This window comes from Ranitomeya variabilis, chromosome 2 (genome assembly GCF_051348905.1).
Source record: "Ranitomeya variabilis isolate aRanVar5 chromosome 2, aRanVar5.hap1, whole genome shotgun sequence".
NCBI lineage: Eukaryota > Metazoa > Chordata > Amphibia > Anura > Dendrobatidae > Ranitomeya > Ranitomeya variabilis.
Window position 1 is genome coordinate 846,937,704 of NC_135233.1, and position 19,539 is coordinate 846,957,242.

Consider the following 19,539-nt stretch of genomic DNA (forward strand, 5'->3'; position numbering starts at 1 on the left):
GACCACAAGAGCTTCCACTCTGCAGTAGAGAGGATCCTGCTGACCATGAAAGCTTTCACTATGTAGTTGAGAGGATCCTGCTGACCACAAGAGCTTACACTCTGCAGGAGAAGATCCTGCTGACCACAAGAGCTTCCACTCTGCAGGAGAGAGGATCCTGCTGACCATGAAAGCTTACACTATGTAGTTGAGAGGATCCTGCTGACAGCAAGAGCTTACACTCTGCAGGAGAGAGGATCCTGCTGACCACAAAAGCTTACACTCTGCAGGAGAGAGGATCCTGCTGACCACGAAAGCTTACACTATGTAGTTGAGAGGATCCTGCTGACCACAAGAGCTTACACTCTGCAGGAGAGGATCCTGCTGACCACAAGAGCTTACACTCTGCAGGAGAGAGGATCCTGCTGACCACAAAAGCTTCCACTCTGCAGGAGAGAGGATCCTGCTGACCACAAGAGCTTACACTCTGCAGGAGAGAGGATCCTGCTGACCACAAGAGCTTACACTCTGCAGTAGAGAGGATCCTGCTGACCACAAGAGCTTACACTCTGCAGGAGAGAGGATCCTGCTGACCACAAGAGCTTACACTCTGCAGTAGAGAGGATCCTGCTGACCACAAGAGCTTCCACTCTGCAGGAGAGAGGATCCTGCTGACCACAAGAGCTTACACTCTGCAGGAGAGAGGATCCTGCTGACCACAAGAGCTTACACTCTGCAGGAGAGAGGATCCTGCTACCACAAGAGCTTCCACTCTGCAGGAGAGAGGATCCTGCTACCACAAGAGCTTACACTCTGCAGGAGAGAGGATCCTGCTGACCACGAAAGCTTACACTATGTAGTTGAGAGGATCCTGCTGACAGCAAGAGCTTACACTCTGCAGGAGAGGATCCTGCTTCACAGCAAGAGCTTACACTCTGCAGGAGAGGGGATCCTGCTGAGCACAAGAGCTTACACTCTGCAGGAGAGAGGATCCTGCTGACCACAAAAGCTTACACTATGTAGTTGAGGATCCTGCTGACAGCAAGAGCTTACACTCTGCAGGAGAGGGGATCCTGCTGTGACCACAAGAGCTTACGCTTTGCAGGAGAGGGGATCCTGCTGAGCACAAGATCTTACACTTTGCAGGAGAGCGGATCCTGCTGACCACAAGATCTTACACTCTGCAGGAGAGTGATCCCTGTTGATCATAACAGCTTACACTATATAGGAGGGAGAGAGTAGACCCTTCTGACTATAAGATCTTATAGTCAGTGGAGTTATCTCTCTCCTGTAGTATAAGAAGTTGCATAGTATGAGAGGACCCCACTGTCCATAAGATCTTAGACTGTTCAAGAGCAAGAGAGGATCCCGCTGACCAGAGGAGCTTACACTGTACAAAAGGGAGAGGATCCCGCTGACCAGAAGAGCTTACACTGTGCGAGAGAGAGGATCCCGTTGACTAGAAGAGCTTACACTATGCAAAAGCGAGAGGATCCTGCTGGCCATAAGCGTTCCCACTCTACAGGAAAGAGGGGACCCCACTTACCATAGGAACTCTGCATGTGATAGACTTAGCCTGTGATTCTGGACATGGAAAACTACCCATTTATAAACTGCTCCACTAGGAACCAGTGATCTGTGATGGCCCAGATACTGACCACCACTGTACAAGTATGATGACCCTTAAGATGTTATACCTGCAGAGCATTATGGGAAATCCCACACGGCAACACAATGACATTAGTCTGACCTCTGTTGCTTCAGCAGTGTGCCCAAGCCTTTTTTTTTTTTTTCTCTTTTGGTGAATCTCAAAATGTTGATTTGTGTGAAACTGCGAATTTCAGGAAATTCAACTCCGAACTCTATCCTCAGCGGATCAACCTGTTCATCTCTATTGGACATGTTGTGTCTCTGCTTGTATCTCGCTGAAGCATTACTCACAAGGCAATAATCATTTGATTAGATCCTTTAATAAGGACATGAAAATTCCCCCTCGAAGGGTTTTTCTTTTCCCTGTGTAAACCTAGCCAATGAGCAAATGATTCGCAATGATGGCAAATATTGACTGTTTTTTTTATGTATTAAAAGTCATAATTGATCAGCAGTTCATCTTCCTGTGGAAACAGGGAATGTTCTGCCTATAGCTGTCTAAATCATAAGTGACGATAAAATGTTCACGATTAATTAATCATGTAAAATCATGGTCTATTTTGATGTCCCATATTGTCAATTGACGCTTGATCTGGACTGGACAGTTCATCTGATCTGGTAACAGGACTCTTTAAACTTGCTGTTTTTTGTGTTGCTTAGATGATTACTTATATTTTCTGTCTGACACTGTTGCTGGCTAGTCTGCAAAGCCTACCGGTCTAACCTTACATGGCTGTGCAGAAGAAAAAAAAATTAAACATGTGCAAAAATCTGTTCCCTGTGGTGGCCCTCTCCCCCTAAAAACAGGCCTGCAGTCTTTCTGCATCAAGTCATGGGAGGCAGCTGCTGCTCTTGTCCCAATTTGATTGTTTCTGCTTTCCAGAGTCTCAAGGAACATTCTGTTTCTAAAGCTCACTGAAATGGTCTATAACTTGTCTTTTGAACAGTCTGCTTCCATGCCTGACCAATGCAAAGTGCCAAAATCTGTCCTATAACTGATATATACCTGGTAATGTCAGTCACTTGTAAATGTTCCTCTTCAAGACAGTAGTTAGATGCTTTTCCAGACTGTAATGTGGGATCAAATTGGGCTGATGGTTAAAAAAACTGCATTTAATTGAGATCTTTAGTTTACACTTGCCTATTTTATCCTGAAATAAGCTATTTAGGTGATCACGTTTTAACTCAGAAGGGACAGTCACTCGATTCATGCTGCATACATCTGAGCCTGGTATGTTTTCTCTGAAAAGCTACAACATTAACCAATTGGGCCGGCTGAGGACTATAGGGAGAGACCTGACTAGTCTGGTGTGGCCCCTTCCTGACTTCTCTCTCCGCTCTAGGTGACTGACAGATTTGTCCTTAAGTAGATATATAGGAAAGTTATTGCAATCAACGAGAGGGGCAAGGAGAAGTCATCTGGAGGCCAAAGTGGACTAATAAGGTCTTAACCCATAGTCCTCAGGCAGCTCTTCAAACTGTTATCTCTGAAACACTGGAGCGATTCAGAGAAGAACATACCTGGCTGATATTTATCCTGAATGTTTTAGGAACCATGAACTGAGTAACAGGTCCCATTTGATAGGTTGTGCCTGTCCAATATGGATTTCGGAATTACTGCTTACTCTTTTGAAGTGAAACGATCATCTGAAAATGACCAATTGCTTAACTCCTTCACCCTGGGCCTTTTTCCTGCCCCCTTCCCTCCCCCCTTCACTCACACATTTGCTCATCACTACTCATTACCTGTGTAAAAGACACCTGTCCACACGCACAATCACTCTCCACCATGGCCAAGATCAAAGAGCGGTCTAAGGACATTGGGGACAAAATTGTAGACCTGCTCAACAATGGTATGAGCTACGGGACAGTAGGCAACAGCTTAGTGAGAAGGCAACAACTGCTTTCACAATTATTAGAAAATGGAAGAAACACAAGATGACTATCTTTCTCGGTCTGGGGCTCCATGCAGGATCTCTCCACGTGGAGTAAGGATGATTCTGAGAGGGCAGGAGTCTGCACATAACTACACAGGAGGACCTGCTCAATGACCTGAAGAGAGCTGGGACCAGAGTCTCAAACATTACCATTAGTAATACACTATGGCACCATGGATTAAAATCCTGCAGAGCATGCAAAAGGTCCCCCTGCCCACGCCAGCACATGTCCATAGTAATTAATTATTTCTATTGATGATTTACCTTATCCTGGAGCCTGCATATTATCCCTAGTTACAGGGGGAATTTCAGCCTCCAGCCTGTGGAGCAGAGCTGATTGCATCTCTTAAGAACCTGCAGCACCTAGCCAATTAAATTACCGTAACCCTGGGTTTGGGGGAGGAAGCACGGTCAGTGCTTCATAATCTGTATACAGTAGCTCTGGTTTATTTGTGTATGTCTGGATGTGTCTGACAGCCACTGCTTTGCCCTCATCTGTATGATCTTGTGAAAGTTTACTCTGCATCGACATTTTAAAACATCAGTGCACTGTCAATTGTGCACTGTCCAGAAGTTAGTCTATACGCAGTCCAGAATATCTGCCTCTAACAGGCTATTAACCAGGTAAATGCCGCTGTCAATATCTAATAGCTGCATTAACAATGCTTCGGCATGGGGGGCACAACCAGTTTTTTGTTTTTTTTTTATTGAGTTTGTACCTAATATTATTATTATTATTATTATTATTATTATTATTAATAAAAAAACTAGACTAGTTGCCAAAACCAATTGCCAAAAAGTCATAATTGTGTGTTCACAGCATTTTTGCATTCAGAAGTACAAACCCTCATACGTTTGTATGGACAGAAAAATACAAATGTTATGGCTCTCCAAAGGGGAGGGAAAAACGAAAAGTCAGGGGAAAAAACCCTGATATTAGCCATATCAGGAAGTAGGTAAAGGTCATGTGACTTTTTGTTCTAAACAAAATGTAAAAAAAGTTAATTTTTAAAAGCATTTTTTTATTTAGCGCAAAGCCAGAAACTACAAAAGACAAAAAAAAGTTACTGATGAATCTGAGCCTTCTATTGTATTAAAGTCTTTGTGAGGCTGTGTGAAATCCATTTTCTATTTTTATTTTTGCTTTTAATACTTGTACTTATGCTAAAAAAAAAAATAGACCTGAAAGTTTAACAAGGCCTCAAATAGGCCTCCTAGCAACTTATCCTGGCATGTGTTGGCAAGTGATTTGCATGTCATTACTTGTAGCATCTGGCTTTTATTTTCCTTCATTTTCGGGGCGCCACAAAACTAATTGTGTCTGTTTTCAGACTCATTTGAGCACAACAGGGAGGGAAGGAGTGAATACAAAGCTTTAGAGCTTCTTGATACAAAATGAGCAGCAATGGAATTTCTTCATCTATGGTACTGCAGGTGCCATCTTTAATGAAGTTTGGGTAAAGAACTAGTTCTCACTAAATTAGTTTTATTTTGGTGTCTTCTCATTGCTTTTTATAGCACTTTAAATTTGCTTTTAAAGGGGTTGACCACTACTGGGCAACCCATTTTCAATGGAAGATAAGAATGCTGTGGGCGTTCAATTTGCGTTGTCCATAACTGTTTCACCTAGTACCCAGGTGTTACATGGAAAAACTTTTTGGCCCAGATTCATCAGTGTTGGCACAAAACATTTTAAAGGTCTCAAGGCTTTTGCAGAACCCAAGGTTGCAGTAAATATCGGGCTTTTTGATGTTTTCACGCTAGTTTTGGCCAACTCCGTAAAAATAAGTGGGGCTAAGGCAGGACTTGGGTGGAATGTGGTAAGCCGTGGCGACATGTGGTCATCTAATTCTTACTCCAGGCCCAGATTTCACTTGAAAGTTTGAGAGAGTACATTTAAAAAGATGTCTGGGAGCCATAGCGAGAGACCTGACTAAACTGGTGCAGCCCCTGGTTGGCTTTTTTTCTGCACCGGTTGATGAAGTTCTCGCATTAGGAGATACTTACCGGAAAATCTTTGGAGTTCGAAGGTGGTTGCAACACGCAGCTTCAAGAATATTTGTGAATAGGAAGCCGTTAAGAATAGGCTTAAACTCCTCAGGAACCCTGACAGAAGCTGCCGTCTGGCTATGCAGCAGATCACCTTTCAGCCAAACAATGGAGACACTGGACTTGGAGAAAGTAAAGAATTTTTTTTTTTGCGATAAAACGAGCTGTGCATTTAAAGAGGTTTCAGAAAGGGAACAACCCCTGTAAAAGTGGAATATTGTGTTGCGTAGGGAGAACCTACTTGTTTGTTCATTAACAAGCAGCAGAATACTAGTAAGTTTTGCCAAAACCTAATTTGCTTTGAAGGTAGAATAACTTTGACTGTAATAGCACTACATAACATACAGCAATCCAGGTTTACCATGTACTTTTGTTACACTTGTGCCATAACCGCATATCCAAGCCCTTTCCACTTCCTGCCGCCTTCAACGCAATAATATTTCACGGATCCGTACATTCCTAAACCAAGAATCTGCAAAAACCCTAGTCCATGCCCTCATCATCTCCCGCATCGACTACTGTAACCTCCTGCTCTGTGGCCTCCCCTCTAACACTCTTGCACCCCTCCAATCTATTCTAAACTCTGCTGCCCGACTAATCCACCTGTCCCCCCGCTATTCCCCGGCCTCTTCCCTCTGTCAAGCCCTTCACTGGCTCCCCATTACTCAGACACTCCAGTACAAAAGCCTAACCATGACATACAAAGCCATCCACAACCTGTCTCCTCCATACATCTGTGACCTCGTCTCACGGTACTTTCATGCACGCAACCTCCGATCCTCACAACATCTCCTTCTCTACTCCCCTCTTATCGCCTCTTCCCACAATCGCATACAAGATTTCTCTCGCGCATCACCCTTACTCTGGAACTCTCTTCCACAACATATTAGACTCTCACCTACCATCGAAACCTTCAGAAAGAACCTGAAGACCTACCTCTTCCGGCAAGCCTACAACCTGCAGTAACCACCGATCGACCAAACCACTGCACGACTAGCTCTATCTTCACCTACTGTATCCTCACCCATCCCTTGTAGATTGTGAGCCCTCGCGGGCAGGGTCCTCTCTCCTCCTGTACCAGTTGCGACTTGTATTGTTCAAGATTGTACTTGTTTTCTCTATCCCCCATGATGGCACCACGGAGAGAGGGGTCCGCCCCCAGGGACAGGAAACCTACAGGTGAAAAAGGGCGTACCTCTCTCCCACATCAGTTGGTTTCCTGTCCCTGACTGGGAACCTACAGCACGTACCTGAAGATCCTTTGTGGAAACCAGGGGCTGATCTAATTCGGTTCCTGGCAGGGGGCGCCCTGTCACGGCTGGGTCGATCGGTTTTTCTCTCCCCCTTTTTTCCTTCCCTGAAGCACCACCGCTGGGGTCGGCGGACCTGGAGGGTGAGTGAGGAGGGGGAGGCAGTGAAGAAGATTAAGTCTGCCTTCCCCAAAGAAAAAAAAAAGGGAGGAAGGAGGCAGGTGGCGGCGGTCACCGAGAGAGCCTCCGTACCGCTGCACAGCGGTGCATGGGGGTAGCGGCGGTTACCGTCCCATGGGGTCCCAGGCGAGATGCCGGTATGTGGAGTCCTGGGCGGAGAGACGCCGGACACGTGGGACCACCGAAACGCTGGCGCCATCGCCGCCTGGGCCAGGGCGAGCATGTGTGTGGGCGGGCGCCGGCAGGAGAACGCTGAGGGGGCAGCGCGTCCCCGCTTATATCCTCCCCTATGAGAACGAGCAGTAGGTCCCCTGAATCCAGTATGGACGAGTCAGAGAGTGAAATATCCGATTCTAGTGATTCATCAGCCTCCGAGTCCTCTTCGCTATCTTCAGAAGGGGGACGCAGTTGCTTCCCTATCGAAGAGACCGACGCCCTCGTGAAAGCCGTCAGGGCAACAATGGGTCTGGTAGACGAACGCCCTAAAAAAACGGCGCAGGATATAATGTTCAGTGGTCTGGAACAAAAGAAAAGGAGAGCGTTCCCAATAAATGAAAAAATTCACTCTCTAATTAAGAGAATGGAAGAAACCAGACAAAAAAGTTCTCTTAACCCCCAAGAGAAAATACCCCTTCGACGACCCAGCCTGCTCATCCTGGAGTAAGGCGCCAAAATTGGATGTGGCCATAGCAAAGGCCTCTAAAAAATTCGCCCTGCCATTTGAAGACATGGGTACCTTAAAGGACCCGATGGACAAAAAAGCCGAGACTTTCTTAAAAAACTCCTGGGAAGCAGCAGGAGGTGGATTAAAACCGGCCATTGCGGCCACTTGTACTGCCCGCGCTTTAATGGTATGGCTCGAGCACTTAGATTCCCAATTAAAAGAAAAGGTCTCAAGAGAGACAATTCAAAAGTCAGTGTCTGTTATGAAAGGTGTGGCAGCCTTTTTGGCCGACGCATCAGTAGATTCAGCCAGACTGGCGGCTAGGTCAGCTTCCTTCTCAAACGCCGCAAGACGTGCCCTGTGGCTAAAATGCTGGCCAGGGGATTTGCAAACAAACAAACCAAATTATGCTCAATACCATGTGAAGGCGAGTTCTTATTTGGGTTAACATTAGATGACATCTTAGACAAAGCCGAGGATAAGAAAAAATCTTTTCCCGGGTTCCCCAATCAGTCTTACAGGCGTCCTTTTCGGAGCAGAAAGTTCATGCGGAGGAAACCCCCAAAAGGGAGCAAAGATGGTTGGGAGGACAGAAGAAATAAGAACAAAGGCTTCATATTCAACAAACCCCCCCCCCCCCCCCCCCCCGACAATAAAAAATCACAATTAACGTATTCCCCGGGTTGGAGGGAGATTGACCTGTTTTCTTCCAGCCTGGGGAAAAAATTTCAAACAGTACCTGGATACTAAGCATAATAAGAGAAGGTCTCAAACTGAAATTCCACACCCCTCCCGGCAATTCCTTCATGATAACACCTCAGAGACAATCACACGAACAGTCAGCTCTTCAGGAAGAGATTTTTAACTTAATTCAGAAGGGAGTGTTACAAGAAGTCCCCTACCAGGAGAAAGGTGTGGGCTTCTACTCTCCCCACTTCCTTCGCAGGAAACCGGACGGATCGCACAGGGCGATCATAAATCTCAAAAGATTAAACAATTTCCTCGAGATTCAACATTTCAAAATGGAGACAATAAAATCTTGTGTAAAGATGCTCTTTCCCTTGTGCTTCATGACTGTTCTAGATTTACGAGACGCGTATTACCATGTGCCTATCCACAACGACCATCAAAAATACCTCAGACTGGCAGTGACTATCCAGGGGGAAGTGAAACACTACCAATTCAGGGCTCTCCCCTTCGGGTTAGCCATCGCACCACGGGTATTCACAAAAATAATGTCAGAGGTAATGGCCCACATACGGGAACAGAATGTCCTAATAGTTCCCTATCTGGACGATCTCTTGGTGATAGGAACTTCATCCCAACATTGCAAACAGTTGGAGATGGTCATGGCTTCACTGACGAGTCTAGGTTGGCTACTGAACATACCCAAATCCAGAATCGTGCCAACCCAGGTACAGGAGTACTTAGGGATAGTCCTAGACTTGACCACGCAGAAATGCTATCTTCCACAGGGGAAGATCCAAAAAATGACAGATAGTGTTACAGATGACAACATTCCCGGTCACTACTCTTAAGAAAAGCGATGTCCCTGCTGGGATCTATGACCGCCTGTATCCCGGCAGTACAGTGGGCACAATGTCACACCCGGGACCTGCAATGGGAAACATTAGATTCAAGCATGTGTCTGCGCGGAAATTTAGACGGTCGATTAAGTATCTCGTCAAACACGATACACTCCCTACTATGGTGGGCAGACCCAGTGAATTTAACCAAAGGGGTTCCTTGGGCACTACCGACGGAAAAAATCCTAACGACGGATGCAAGCCCCTGGGGGTGGGGAGCACACATAGACGATCAAGTGGCACAGGGGAATTGGAGCCAAAATCAACAGCTAGCCTCTTCAAACATGAAAGAACTGTTAGCGGTAAAACTGGCCCTAACGCACTTTCTAAAGCTCATTTGCTCCCATCATGTAAAAATCTTTTCGGACAACCAGGTAGTGGTAGGATACCTAAACCACCAAGTGGGCACCAGGTCTCGAGCATTAATGAGGGTAACCCAATCCATATTCCACATAGCAGAACACAATCTAAAATCCCTGACAGCTCTCCACATAAAAGGTTCAAAAAACCGAACTGCAGATTTCTTGAGCAGGACATGCTTAAAACAAGGGGAGTGGGAGCTAAAACAATCAGTGTTCAACCAGATCATAAAACGTTGGGGACATCCAGAAATAGACCTGTTTGCGAACAGTCAAAACCAGAAAGTAGACACATTCTGCTCAATCGATCCCTGGGGGGGCCCAGTAGCGCTAGACGCCTTCACAATTCCCTGGAACTATCGTCTCGCTTACGAGTTCCCTCCAATATCCCTCATTCCCTTAGTGCTGAGGAAGATTCGGGAGGACGGAGCAACAGTGATAGTAATAGCTCCATTCTGGCCCCGCAGAATATGGTTTTCGTGGCTAAGAAAAATGTTCATATCAAGCCCTTGGGTCCTACCAGACACTCCGAACCTGTTATCCCAGGGACCAGTTTTCCACCCCAATGTAAAGAGCCTACACATGACAGCTTGGCTTTTGAAAGGAAGCTACTAAGCGATAAGGGTTTCTCCCCCAATCTAGTATCCACTCTATTACAGAGTAGGAAACTTGTAACCACCAAAATATATGGGAAAGTGTGGAAAAAATTCATGTCAGTATCCGGCGCAGACCCAACAGGGGAAATCCCAATACAGAAAATCCTTGAGTTCCTGCAGAAGGGACTGGAAAAAGGTCTAGCTACAAACACTCTAAAGGTTCAAGTAGCAGCCTTGGGGGCTTTGTACAACCATGATCTAGCCAGAAATCGCTGGATCATGAGGTTCATTAGAGCTTCAAGTAGGTCCAGGCCTATTCCCCTCCATACTTCTCCTCCCTGGGATCTAAACCTTGTTCTAAATGCTCTAACCAAACCTCCCTTTGAGCCCCTGGCAGACGCTCCTTTAAAAATTTTATCTCTAAAAACCACACTCCTGGTAGCCTTAACCTCGGCCCGTCGCGTTAGCGATATACAGGTCCTTCTCAAAAAATTAGCATATAGTGTTAAATTTCATTATTTACCATAATGTAATGATTACAATTAAACTTTCATATATTATAGATTCATTATCCACCAACTTAAATTTGTCAGGTCTTTTATTGTTTTAATACTGATGATTTTGGCATACAACTCCTGATAACCCAAAAAACCTGTCTCAATAAATTAGCATATTTCACCCGGCCAATCAAATAAAAGTGTTTTTTAATAACAAACAAAAAAAACATCAAATAATAATGTTCAGTTATGCACTCAATACTTGGTCGGGAATCCTTTGGCAGAAATGACTGCTTCAATGCGGCGTGGCATGGAGGCAATCAGCCTGTGACACTGCTGAGATGTTATGGAGGCCCAGGATGCTTCAATAGCGGCCTTAAGCTCATCCAGAGTGTTGGGTCTTGCGTCTCTCAACTTTCTCTTCACAATATCCCACAGATTCTCTATGGGGTTCAGGTCAGGAGAGTTGGCAGGCCAATTGAGCACAATAATACCATGGTCAGTAAACCATTTACCAGTGGTTTTGGCACTGTGAGCAGGTGCCAGGTCGTGCTGAAAAATGAAATCTTCATCTCCATAAAGCATTTCAGCCGATGGAAGCATGAAGTGCTCCAAAATCTCCTGATAGCTAGCTGCATTGACCCTGCCCTTGATGAAACCCAGTGGACCAATACCAGCAGCTGACATGGCACCCCACACCATCACTGACTGTGGGTACTTGGCACTGGACTTCAGGCATTTTGGCATTTCCTTCTCCCCAGTCTTCCTCCAGACTCTGGCACCTTGATTTCCGAATGACATGCAAAATTTGCTTTCATCAGAAAAAAGTACTTGGGACCACTTAGCAACAGTCCAGTGCTGCTTCTCTGTAGCCCAGGTCAGGCGCTTCTGCCGCTGTTTATGGTTCAAAAGTGGCTTTACCTGGGGAATGCGGCACCTGTAGCCCATTTCCTGCACACGCCTGTGCACGGTGGCTCTGGATGTTTCCACACCAGACTCAGTCCACTGCTTCCTCAGGTTCCCCAAGGTCTGGAATCGGTCCTTCTCCACAATCTTCCTCAGGGTCCGGTCACCTCTTCTCGTTGTACAGCGTTTTCTGCCACATTGTTTCCTTCCAACAGACTTACCATTGAGGTGCCTTGATACAGCACTCTGGGAACAGCCTATTTGTTGAGAAATTTCTTTCTGGGTCTTACCCTCTTGCTTGAGGGTGTCAATGATGGCCTTCTTGACATCTGTCAGGTCGCTAGTCTTACCCATGATGGGGGTTTTGAGTAATGAACCAGGCAGGGAGTTTTTAAAAGCCTCAGGTATCTTTTGCATGTGTTTAGAGTTACTTAGTTGATTCAGAAGATTAGGGTAATAGGTCGTTTAGAGAACCTTTTCTTGATATGCTAATTTATTGAGACAGGTTTTTTGGGTTATCAGGAGTTGTATGCCAAAATCATCAGTATTAAAACAATAAAAGACCTGACAAATTTCAGTTGGTGGATAATGAATCTATAATATATGAAAGTTTAATTGTAATCATTACATTATGGTAAATAATGAAATTTAACACTATATGCTAATTTTTTGAGAAGGACCTGTAGAAGCGCTGTCTGCATGCCCACCCTTTACTCAGATTCTCGAAGATAGTCATTCTTAAGACTGACCCGGCTTACCTCCATAAAAGGTCGGCACAATTTCATAGAACCCAAGAGATCTCTTTGCCCTCCTTTTGTCCCAGCCCCAAAAATGAGGGGGAAAAAACATTGCATACCCTAGATGTAAAAAGGTGTCTGGTCCAATATCTGTCAGCCACTAGGGAGTGCAGGAAGGATAGGGCTCTGTTTGTCTGCTTCCAAGGTCCACGGAAGGGACAGAAAGCATCGAAAGCCACGTTGGCGAGGTGGATAAGAGACGCCATCACTCTATCCTACTCATCCTGTGGGGCAACCATTCCGGAGAATATAAAAGCCATTCAACCAGAGCAGTGGCATCATCCTGGGCGGAGAGAGCTGGCGCTTCAATACAACAGATATGTAGAGCTGCCACTTGGTCTTCCCAATCTACATTTTTCAAACATTACCGCTTAGACTTGACCTCCTCAGATCTCACCTTTGGGCGAAGGGTTCTAGAGGCAGTGGTCCCTCCCTAAAGGTTACAATCTATGCAAATCTCTCCGTGGTGCCATCATGGGGGATAGAGAAAATCATAGTTACTTACCGATAACGGTATTTCTCTGATCCCATGATGGCACCCGTATATTCCCTCCCTTTTCACACACAGGTGTGCACACTATAATGTATTAGTCATTAGCTTAGTCACGGTGCCTCTGTTAAGTTAAAATGGTTAAGTTTTAATTTGTGCAAATGTTGAGTTGCAGCTGAAGTTCTGTATAAGGCTCTGTAAACCAACTGATGTGGGAGAGAGGTACGCCCTTTTTCACCTGTAGGTTTCCTGTCCCTGGGGGCGGACCCCTCTCTCCGTGGTGCCATCATGGGATCAGAGAAATACCGTTATCGGTTAAGTAACTACGATTTTTATGTATACCCCTCCTCACATGTAAAGCGCCATGGAATAAATGGCGCTATAATAAATAATAATAATAATTCTTAATGTGTTAGTTATGTACCTAGATATATAATATTTTAAGTGGTTCTCGTCAACCACATTTTGTCATCTGGTTGCTCTAGGTTTTTGCGAGTTGACATACAGGAAAGTGGAAGGGGAGTGTTTTATTGTAATGTTTCCTGTAATGACTTTCCATATTGACTAATTTGTGACCATTCCTAATTAACTGTTAAATAGTTGGTCTTACAAATGCCATTTCATGTATAGGAAAGTTCAACCACTAATCTAACCTAGAAAATCAATAATGGCAGATACTTGAATTTGTTTGCTGTGACACTGTACTGCATGGCACTATCTGTTTCGTACACCTTATTTGTTTTTGTTTCTTTTGTACAATGAAAACTCTGTATTTGTTTTGTCAATTAACTTTTTTTTCTCTTTTAGGATGGTCTGAGGGACATCTTTATTGATGGGGTGGTTTCCAGAAATAGAGCTCTGAATGGTGATATTGTGGTTGTTAAACTGCTTCCACGTGAGCAATGGAAGGTTAGTAGTGACTAAACTTGTTACAAGGGTCTTTCACTATAAGATGACAAACTGATTACAACCAGTGCCCCTTTTTCCAAGATCCAGCATTTTTTGTTTTACCCGGTTGCGGTTTCTTGCACGGTACATCTATAGTTTGATGCCAGTCATCTTGGAGAAATATGTTTTAACTTATGAGCCACTTCCTCTCTGGATTCTTGCTGTTGTGTAGTACAGTTGGTATCAATCTCCACTTATTCTGACACTAGTAGACATATTAGTTGGTTTTACTATGTGTGAATCAAAAGAAAATGCAGACACTATTTTTTGAGCTACATTTTAATCCTTTCCTTTGCAATTTAAAAATTGATATCTTCATGTTTGTTAGTAATGTGCATTGCCCAGTGCCATTGTCTATATGGAAATAAATGCTACTACAAGGCTTGAGCTTTTTCTCAGTTTTAAACACGCTTATTATTTTGCGCATCACTATATCTTACAAATCCTAATATAGCTGAAGGAAACTACCAAAAACTGTATATAATTTCGGATGGACCTGGTAAAATCAGAACTTCAGTTAAAAAAAAGATGAAGTACCCAGGGTTTTAGAAATGTCAGGCAGGAGCCACAAACCATTATCGCTACACAGTTTGTCTTTATTTACTTCTCAGTACATTGTCCCATGTTCTACTTGAAGGGACCAAACAAGAGAATTCATAAACTTTTGACTGCTAATGTCAGTATATCACAATACCTGGCATTGCATGAAAGGCGAGAACACAATGGCCTTCTATCAATGAGCATTCTGTAGAGAACTATAGAAATTATTATGGTCGGAAGTCTTGAAATGATTTCTTGTAGTCATAGCATTGCTGTTGATGTGAGCTGCCAGTGTTCTTCATCTGAGTGTATCTTTTTTTGGTTCCATTTGTTTACTGCTCTTTGCTAGTACAATTGAGTATTCTATGGTAGGTATCCATTGTAAAAACCAGCCATCCTTATATAAAGTATCAGGTTATATTCCTAATTGGCTATTAAAGGGTTATTGGTGTTTTCAATTTTTTTTTCTTCTTGTTGCAGCAGCAAGGACAGTCATGTAACTCACAGCCAGTAGTCACTGTCCACAGAACTAACCTATATATTAAGGTGGCCAGTGGTTGGATGCAGTACTCGCATGTCTACACAATTAAAGGAGCATGTATCATTGCCTATACCAGGGGTGTGCAACATTTTTTGGTCCAAGGTCTTTATTGCCATATTAAATCAAGCCTAAGTACCCCCCACAATAATATAAATGGTACTTGCATGAATACATAACCAGAACCACTATCAGTACATTAATACACCAGAAGAATCAAGTTTTGAGTATTTGAGGAGGAATTGGATTGCTTATATTTGGTTTCTGTTCCCAAAAAAATCACACGCTAATTACAACTGAATCTTTGAAGCGGAAACTCTCAATTCTCATCATAATCTCAAAGTATTGAGAATTTTTAAGCTTTAACATGGCCATGAAGCACATTCTGGATTGCTACATGTGTGAAAGATCAGAACCACCATTAGCACATGAGTGCAGCTTCAGAACCACTGTCGGTGCGAGAATGGATCCCTAGAACTGCTGTCGGTACATGTATACAACACCAAGTTTAGTTCAGCTATCAATTTTAATGTCAGGTCAGCCCCTTATATAATTGTGTTGCATGAACCCACAATTCCCAGAATGTCCTTAACAATGGTAAGGAGATGCTGGGAGTTGTTACTAGCCATTGTCAGGCGGCTGAGCATACAGGAACTACTAAACTGAGACGCAAGCCGTATCACAAATAACATTTACATACAGGTAACTTATTGATATCTTTTCTTATTGGTTTCGTTCCCATCCCTTTAGTACCTGTAGTACAGATGCCATGATGAGATTCTGGCAGACGCCTGCAGGTCGCAACATACCCCTTTATCAGGCCGCATCCTTCCTGTGGGCCATGTTATGCAAAACTGAGGTCTAACAGAGGCCCTAGATGAATTGCTTGAGGTGTAGTTTCCATAATGGGATCACTTGTGTTGGATTTCTGCTGTTCTGGCATCTTAAGAGCTCTGAATGTGGTATGGCACACACAATCTCTTCAAGCAAAATTTGCACTCCAGCACTTAAATAGCGCACCTTCTCTTTGGCATCTTGTCATGTCCAAGCAGTAGTTTTGACCACATATCGGTTATTATTGGATTTGTGAAGTTATGTAAATTGTCTCTTCAGAAAGGAAGAGGACTAGAACTATAATACCACCTATTGACAGTAGCTATCCTAAAAGTCAATGTCACCACTCTTAACGAGCCTTGTCACATGACAATAAAATATAAAGCAAAATCTCAGTTTGCAGATACTGTTTTTCCGGTTACTGCCAGTCAGTGCAAAGTGTGAGATCTGTTTTGGCTGGGGGAGAGGTGTCTGACCGAGATCCGAAGGGTAACGTTTCTCCTTGCGGAGAGTGACATGTCAAGCCTAACATGCCAAGATGAGGAGACTTTTAAGTCTTGCAATGCAATTAAATTATGTAAGAATTTGTGAGGTTGATCTTTTTTTTTTATCCTATTAGCCTTGTAAAAATGACAACTTTAAGTCTAAAGCAACAATTTTGAAGATAAAAAAAATGTAATTCATACTTTCCTTCACATTAATTTCTGTGAAGTATCTGTAGGGTTAAACTTCCCATATATGTTTTTAATTCTTTAATTGGTGCCGTTTTTAAATTGGGGTCTTGTTTGGGTTTTAGAACATAGGCCTTTCAAAGTCTCATCAAGTGAAATGGTCCTTTTAAAAAGAAAGTTTGGAAATTTTGATGAAGTATAGTTATTGTTCTTTTGTCTCACATTGTATCAAAATAAAAGGATGTTTTAAAAATTATGCCAACATATAAGGTAGATGTATAATGTTATTTAATAACTATTGCGTGGTGTGACTAAAGGTTATGTCCTTATCCCCTTCACGACAGGGCCAATTTCCTTTTTTTTTTTCTTTCTTCCCCCCACCATTCTTCTCAGGGCCATAAATTCTTTTGGAAAATTCTAAGTGGGTATAATTTGTGGGGAAAAAAAAAAGAAATTCTGACAGTTTTTTGGGAAATGTTTTTACGGTGTAAATTTTTGTAGTAAAAATTACAGTTCAATAGGATTCTGCTCATCAGTACAATTGAAGCAATACCAAACGTGTCCAGTTTTTTCCTATTTTAAGGGTGAAAAAAGTCAAGTTTAAAAAAAATATTTGAGAGGTTGTCTCCATTTTCCGAGACCTGTAACGTTTTTATTTTTGTTGATAGAGCTGTGTGAGGGCTTTTTTTTTTTTTTTTTTTTTTTGTCAAGGCAACTTTTTTTTTTTTTCCATGATCACTTGTTGCAGCATTTTTTTTGGGAATTGCTGGTAGCAAAAAATGCATTTGAAGTGTTCTTGATTTTTTTTTTTTTTTTTTTGCTTATGGCATATACCTATAAAGTTAATTTTTTGTATATGTTAATTGATAGGAGTTTTCTAAACACGGCGATACCACATGTGCTTTTTTTTATTAATATTTAAACTTTTAAGGGGGCAAGAGGGGTGATATGCGCTTGGTGTGTGTGTGTATGTATACTGTAAAAACATTTCCCAAAAAAACCATGTCAGAATATCATTTTTTTTTTCCCTCACAATTTATACCCACTTAGAATTTTCCAAAAGAATAGTGTCATTCAAACCTACAACTCGTCCCACAAAAAACAAGCCCCCATATGTCTGGTCAAAAAAATAAAATTTATGGCTCTGATAAGAATGGAAAAAAAAGCCATAAATGGAAATTGGCCCTGTCGTGAAGGGGATAAGGACATAACATTTAGTCACACCATGCAATAGTTATTAAATTACATTATACATCTACCTTATGTTGGCATAATTTTAAAAACGTCCTTTTATTTTGATACAATGTGAGACTAAAGAACAATAACTATGTTTCATCGAAATTTCCAAACTTTAAAAGGACCATTTTGATTTGATGAAATTTAAAAGGCCTATGTTACAAAACCCAAACAAGGCCCCAATTTAAAAACTGCACCAATTAAAGAATTCAAAAATGTGTATATATACAACCCCTGGCAAAAATTATGGAATCACCGGCCTTTGAGGATGTTCATTCAGTTGTTTAATTTTGTAGGAAAAAAAGCAGATCACAGACATGGCACAAAACTAAAGTCATTTCTAATGGCAACTTTCTGGCTTTAAGAAACACTAAAAGAAATCAAGAACAAAAAATGTGGTAGTCAGTAATGGTTACTTTTTTTTAGCCAAGCATAGGGGAAAAATTATGGAATCACTCAATTCTGAGGAAAAAATTCGTCATGAAAAACAAACAAAAAAACACTCAAACACATCACTAGTATTTTGTTGCACCACCTCTAGCTTTTATAACAGCTTGCAGTCTCTGAGGCATGGACTTAATGAGTGTCAAACAGTACTCTTCATCAATCTGGCTCCAACTTTCTCTGATTGCTGTTGCCAGATCAGCTTTGCAGGTTGGAGCCTTGTCATGGACCATTTTCTTCAACTTCCTCCAAAGATTTTCAGTTGGATTGAGATCCGGACTATTTGCAGGCCATGACATTGACCTTGTCTTTTTTTCAAGGAAAGTTTTCACAATTTTTGCTCTGGCAGCATGCATTATTATCCTAAAAAATGATTTCATCATCCCCAAACATCCTTTCAATTGGGATAAGAAAAGTGTCCAAAATATTAACATAAACTTGTGCATTTATTAACCCCTTCGCGACATGCGCCGTACTAGTACTGCGCTGCCGGAACTGCATTTGTGCCAGCCGCAGTACTAGTACGGCGCATCGATCACCGCGGTCTCGCGCTGAGCACCGCGGTGATCGGGTGCGGGTGTCAGCTGTATATGACAGCTGACACCCCGCAGCAATGCCCACGATCGGCGCTAGTGCCGATCGCGGGCATTTAACCCCTCTGATGCCGCTGTCAGTAGTGACAGCGGCATAGAGGGGGATCGCGCAGGGACGGGGGCTCCCTGCACTCTCCCACCGGAGCAACGCGATGAGATCGCGCTGCTCCGGTGATCCGGAAGGAGTCCCCGGATCGAAGATGGCCGCGGGACTCCTTCCGGGTCATGAAATCACCTGACTTGCCGGCGCCTGCTGAGAGTTTCTAATAGCAGGCGCCGGCAAGGCTCTGGACCGTGCCTGTCAGATCGTTGATCTGACAGTGCTATGCACACTGTCAGATCAACGATCTGATCCAAAACAGTGATGTCCCACCCTGGGACAATAGTAGAAAGTAAAAAAAAAATAAAAAAAAAAATAGGATGTATAAAAATAAAATAAAAAAATCCCCAAATAAAGAAAAAAAAACATTTCCCAATAAATCCATTTATTTATGTAAATAAAAAAAAACAAAAGTACACATATTTGGTATCGCCGCGTCCGTAACGACCCGCTCTATAAAACTATCCCACTAGTTAACCCCTTCAGTGAACACCGCAAAAAATAAAAATAAAAAACAAGGCAAAAAACAACGCTTTATTATCATACAGGCGAACAAAATGTGGAATAACACGCGATCAAAAAGACGGATATAAATAACCATGGTACCGCTGAAAACGTCATCTTGTCCCGCAAAAAAAAAGCTGCCATACAGCATCATCAGCAGAAAAATAAAAAAAGTTATAGCTCTCAGAATA

General features: G+C 42.9%; 1 protein-coding gene and 1 long non-coding RNA gene across 4 annotated transcripts in view; one reads left to right on the forward strand and one right to left on the reverse strand.

Annotated features, from left to right (window-relative positions):
• DIS3L2 (DIS3 like 3'-5' exoribonuclease 2) overlaps positions 1-19,539 on the forward strand; it is a 445,122-nt gene that overhangs the window by 54,435 nt on the left and 371,148 nt on the right. For all 3 annotated transcript variants that reach the window (XM_077290198.1, XM_077290196.1, XM_077290197.1), the window contains one exon: positions 13,748-13,849. In XM_077290198.1, coding sequence (XP_077146313.1) covers positions 13,748-13,849 — 102 coding nt within the window. The remainder of the gene's footprint in view (positions 1-13,747; positions 13,850-19,539) is intronic.
• LOC143808007 (uncharacterized) overlaps positions 1-19,539 on the reverse strand; it is a 38,984-nt gene that overhangs the window by 3,997 nt on the left and 15,448 nt on the right. The gene's annotated exons all lie outside the window — the stretch shown is intronic.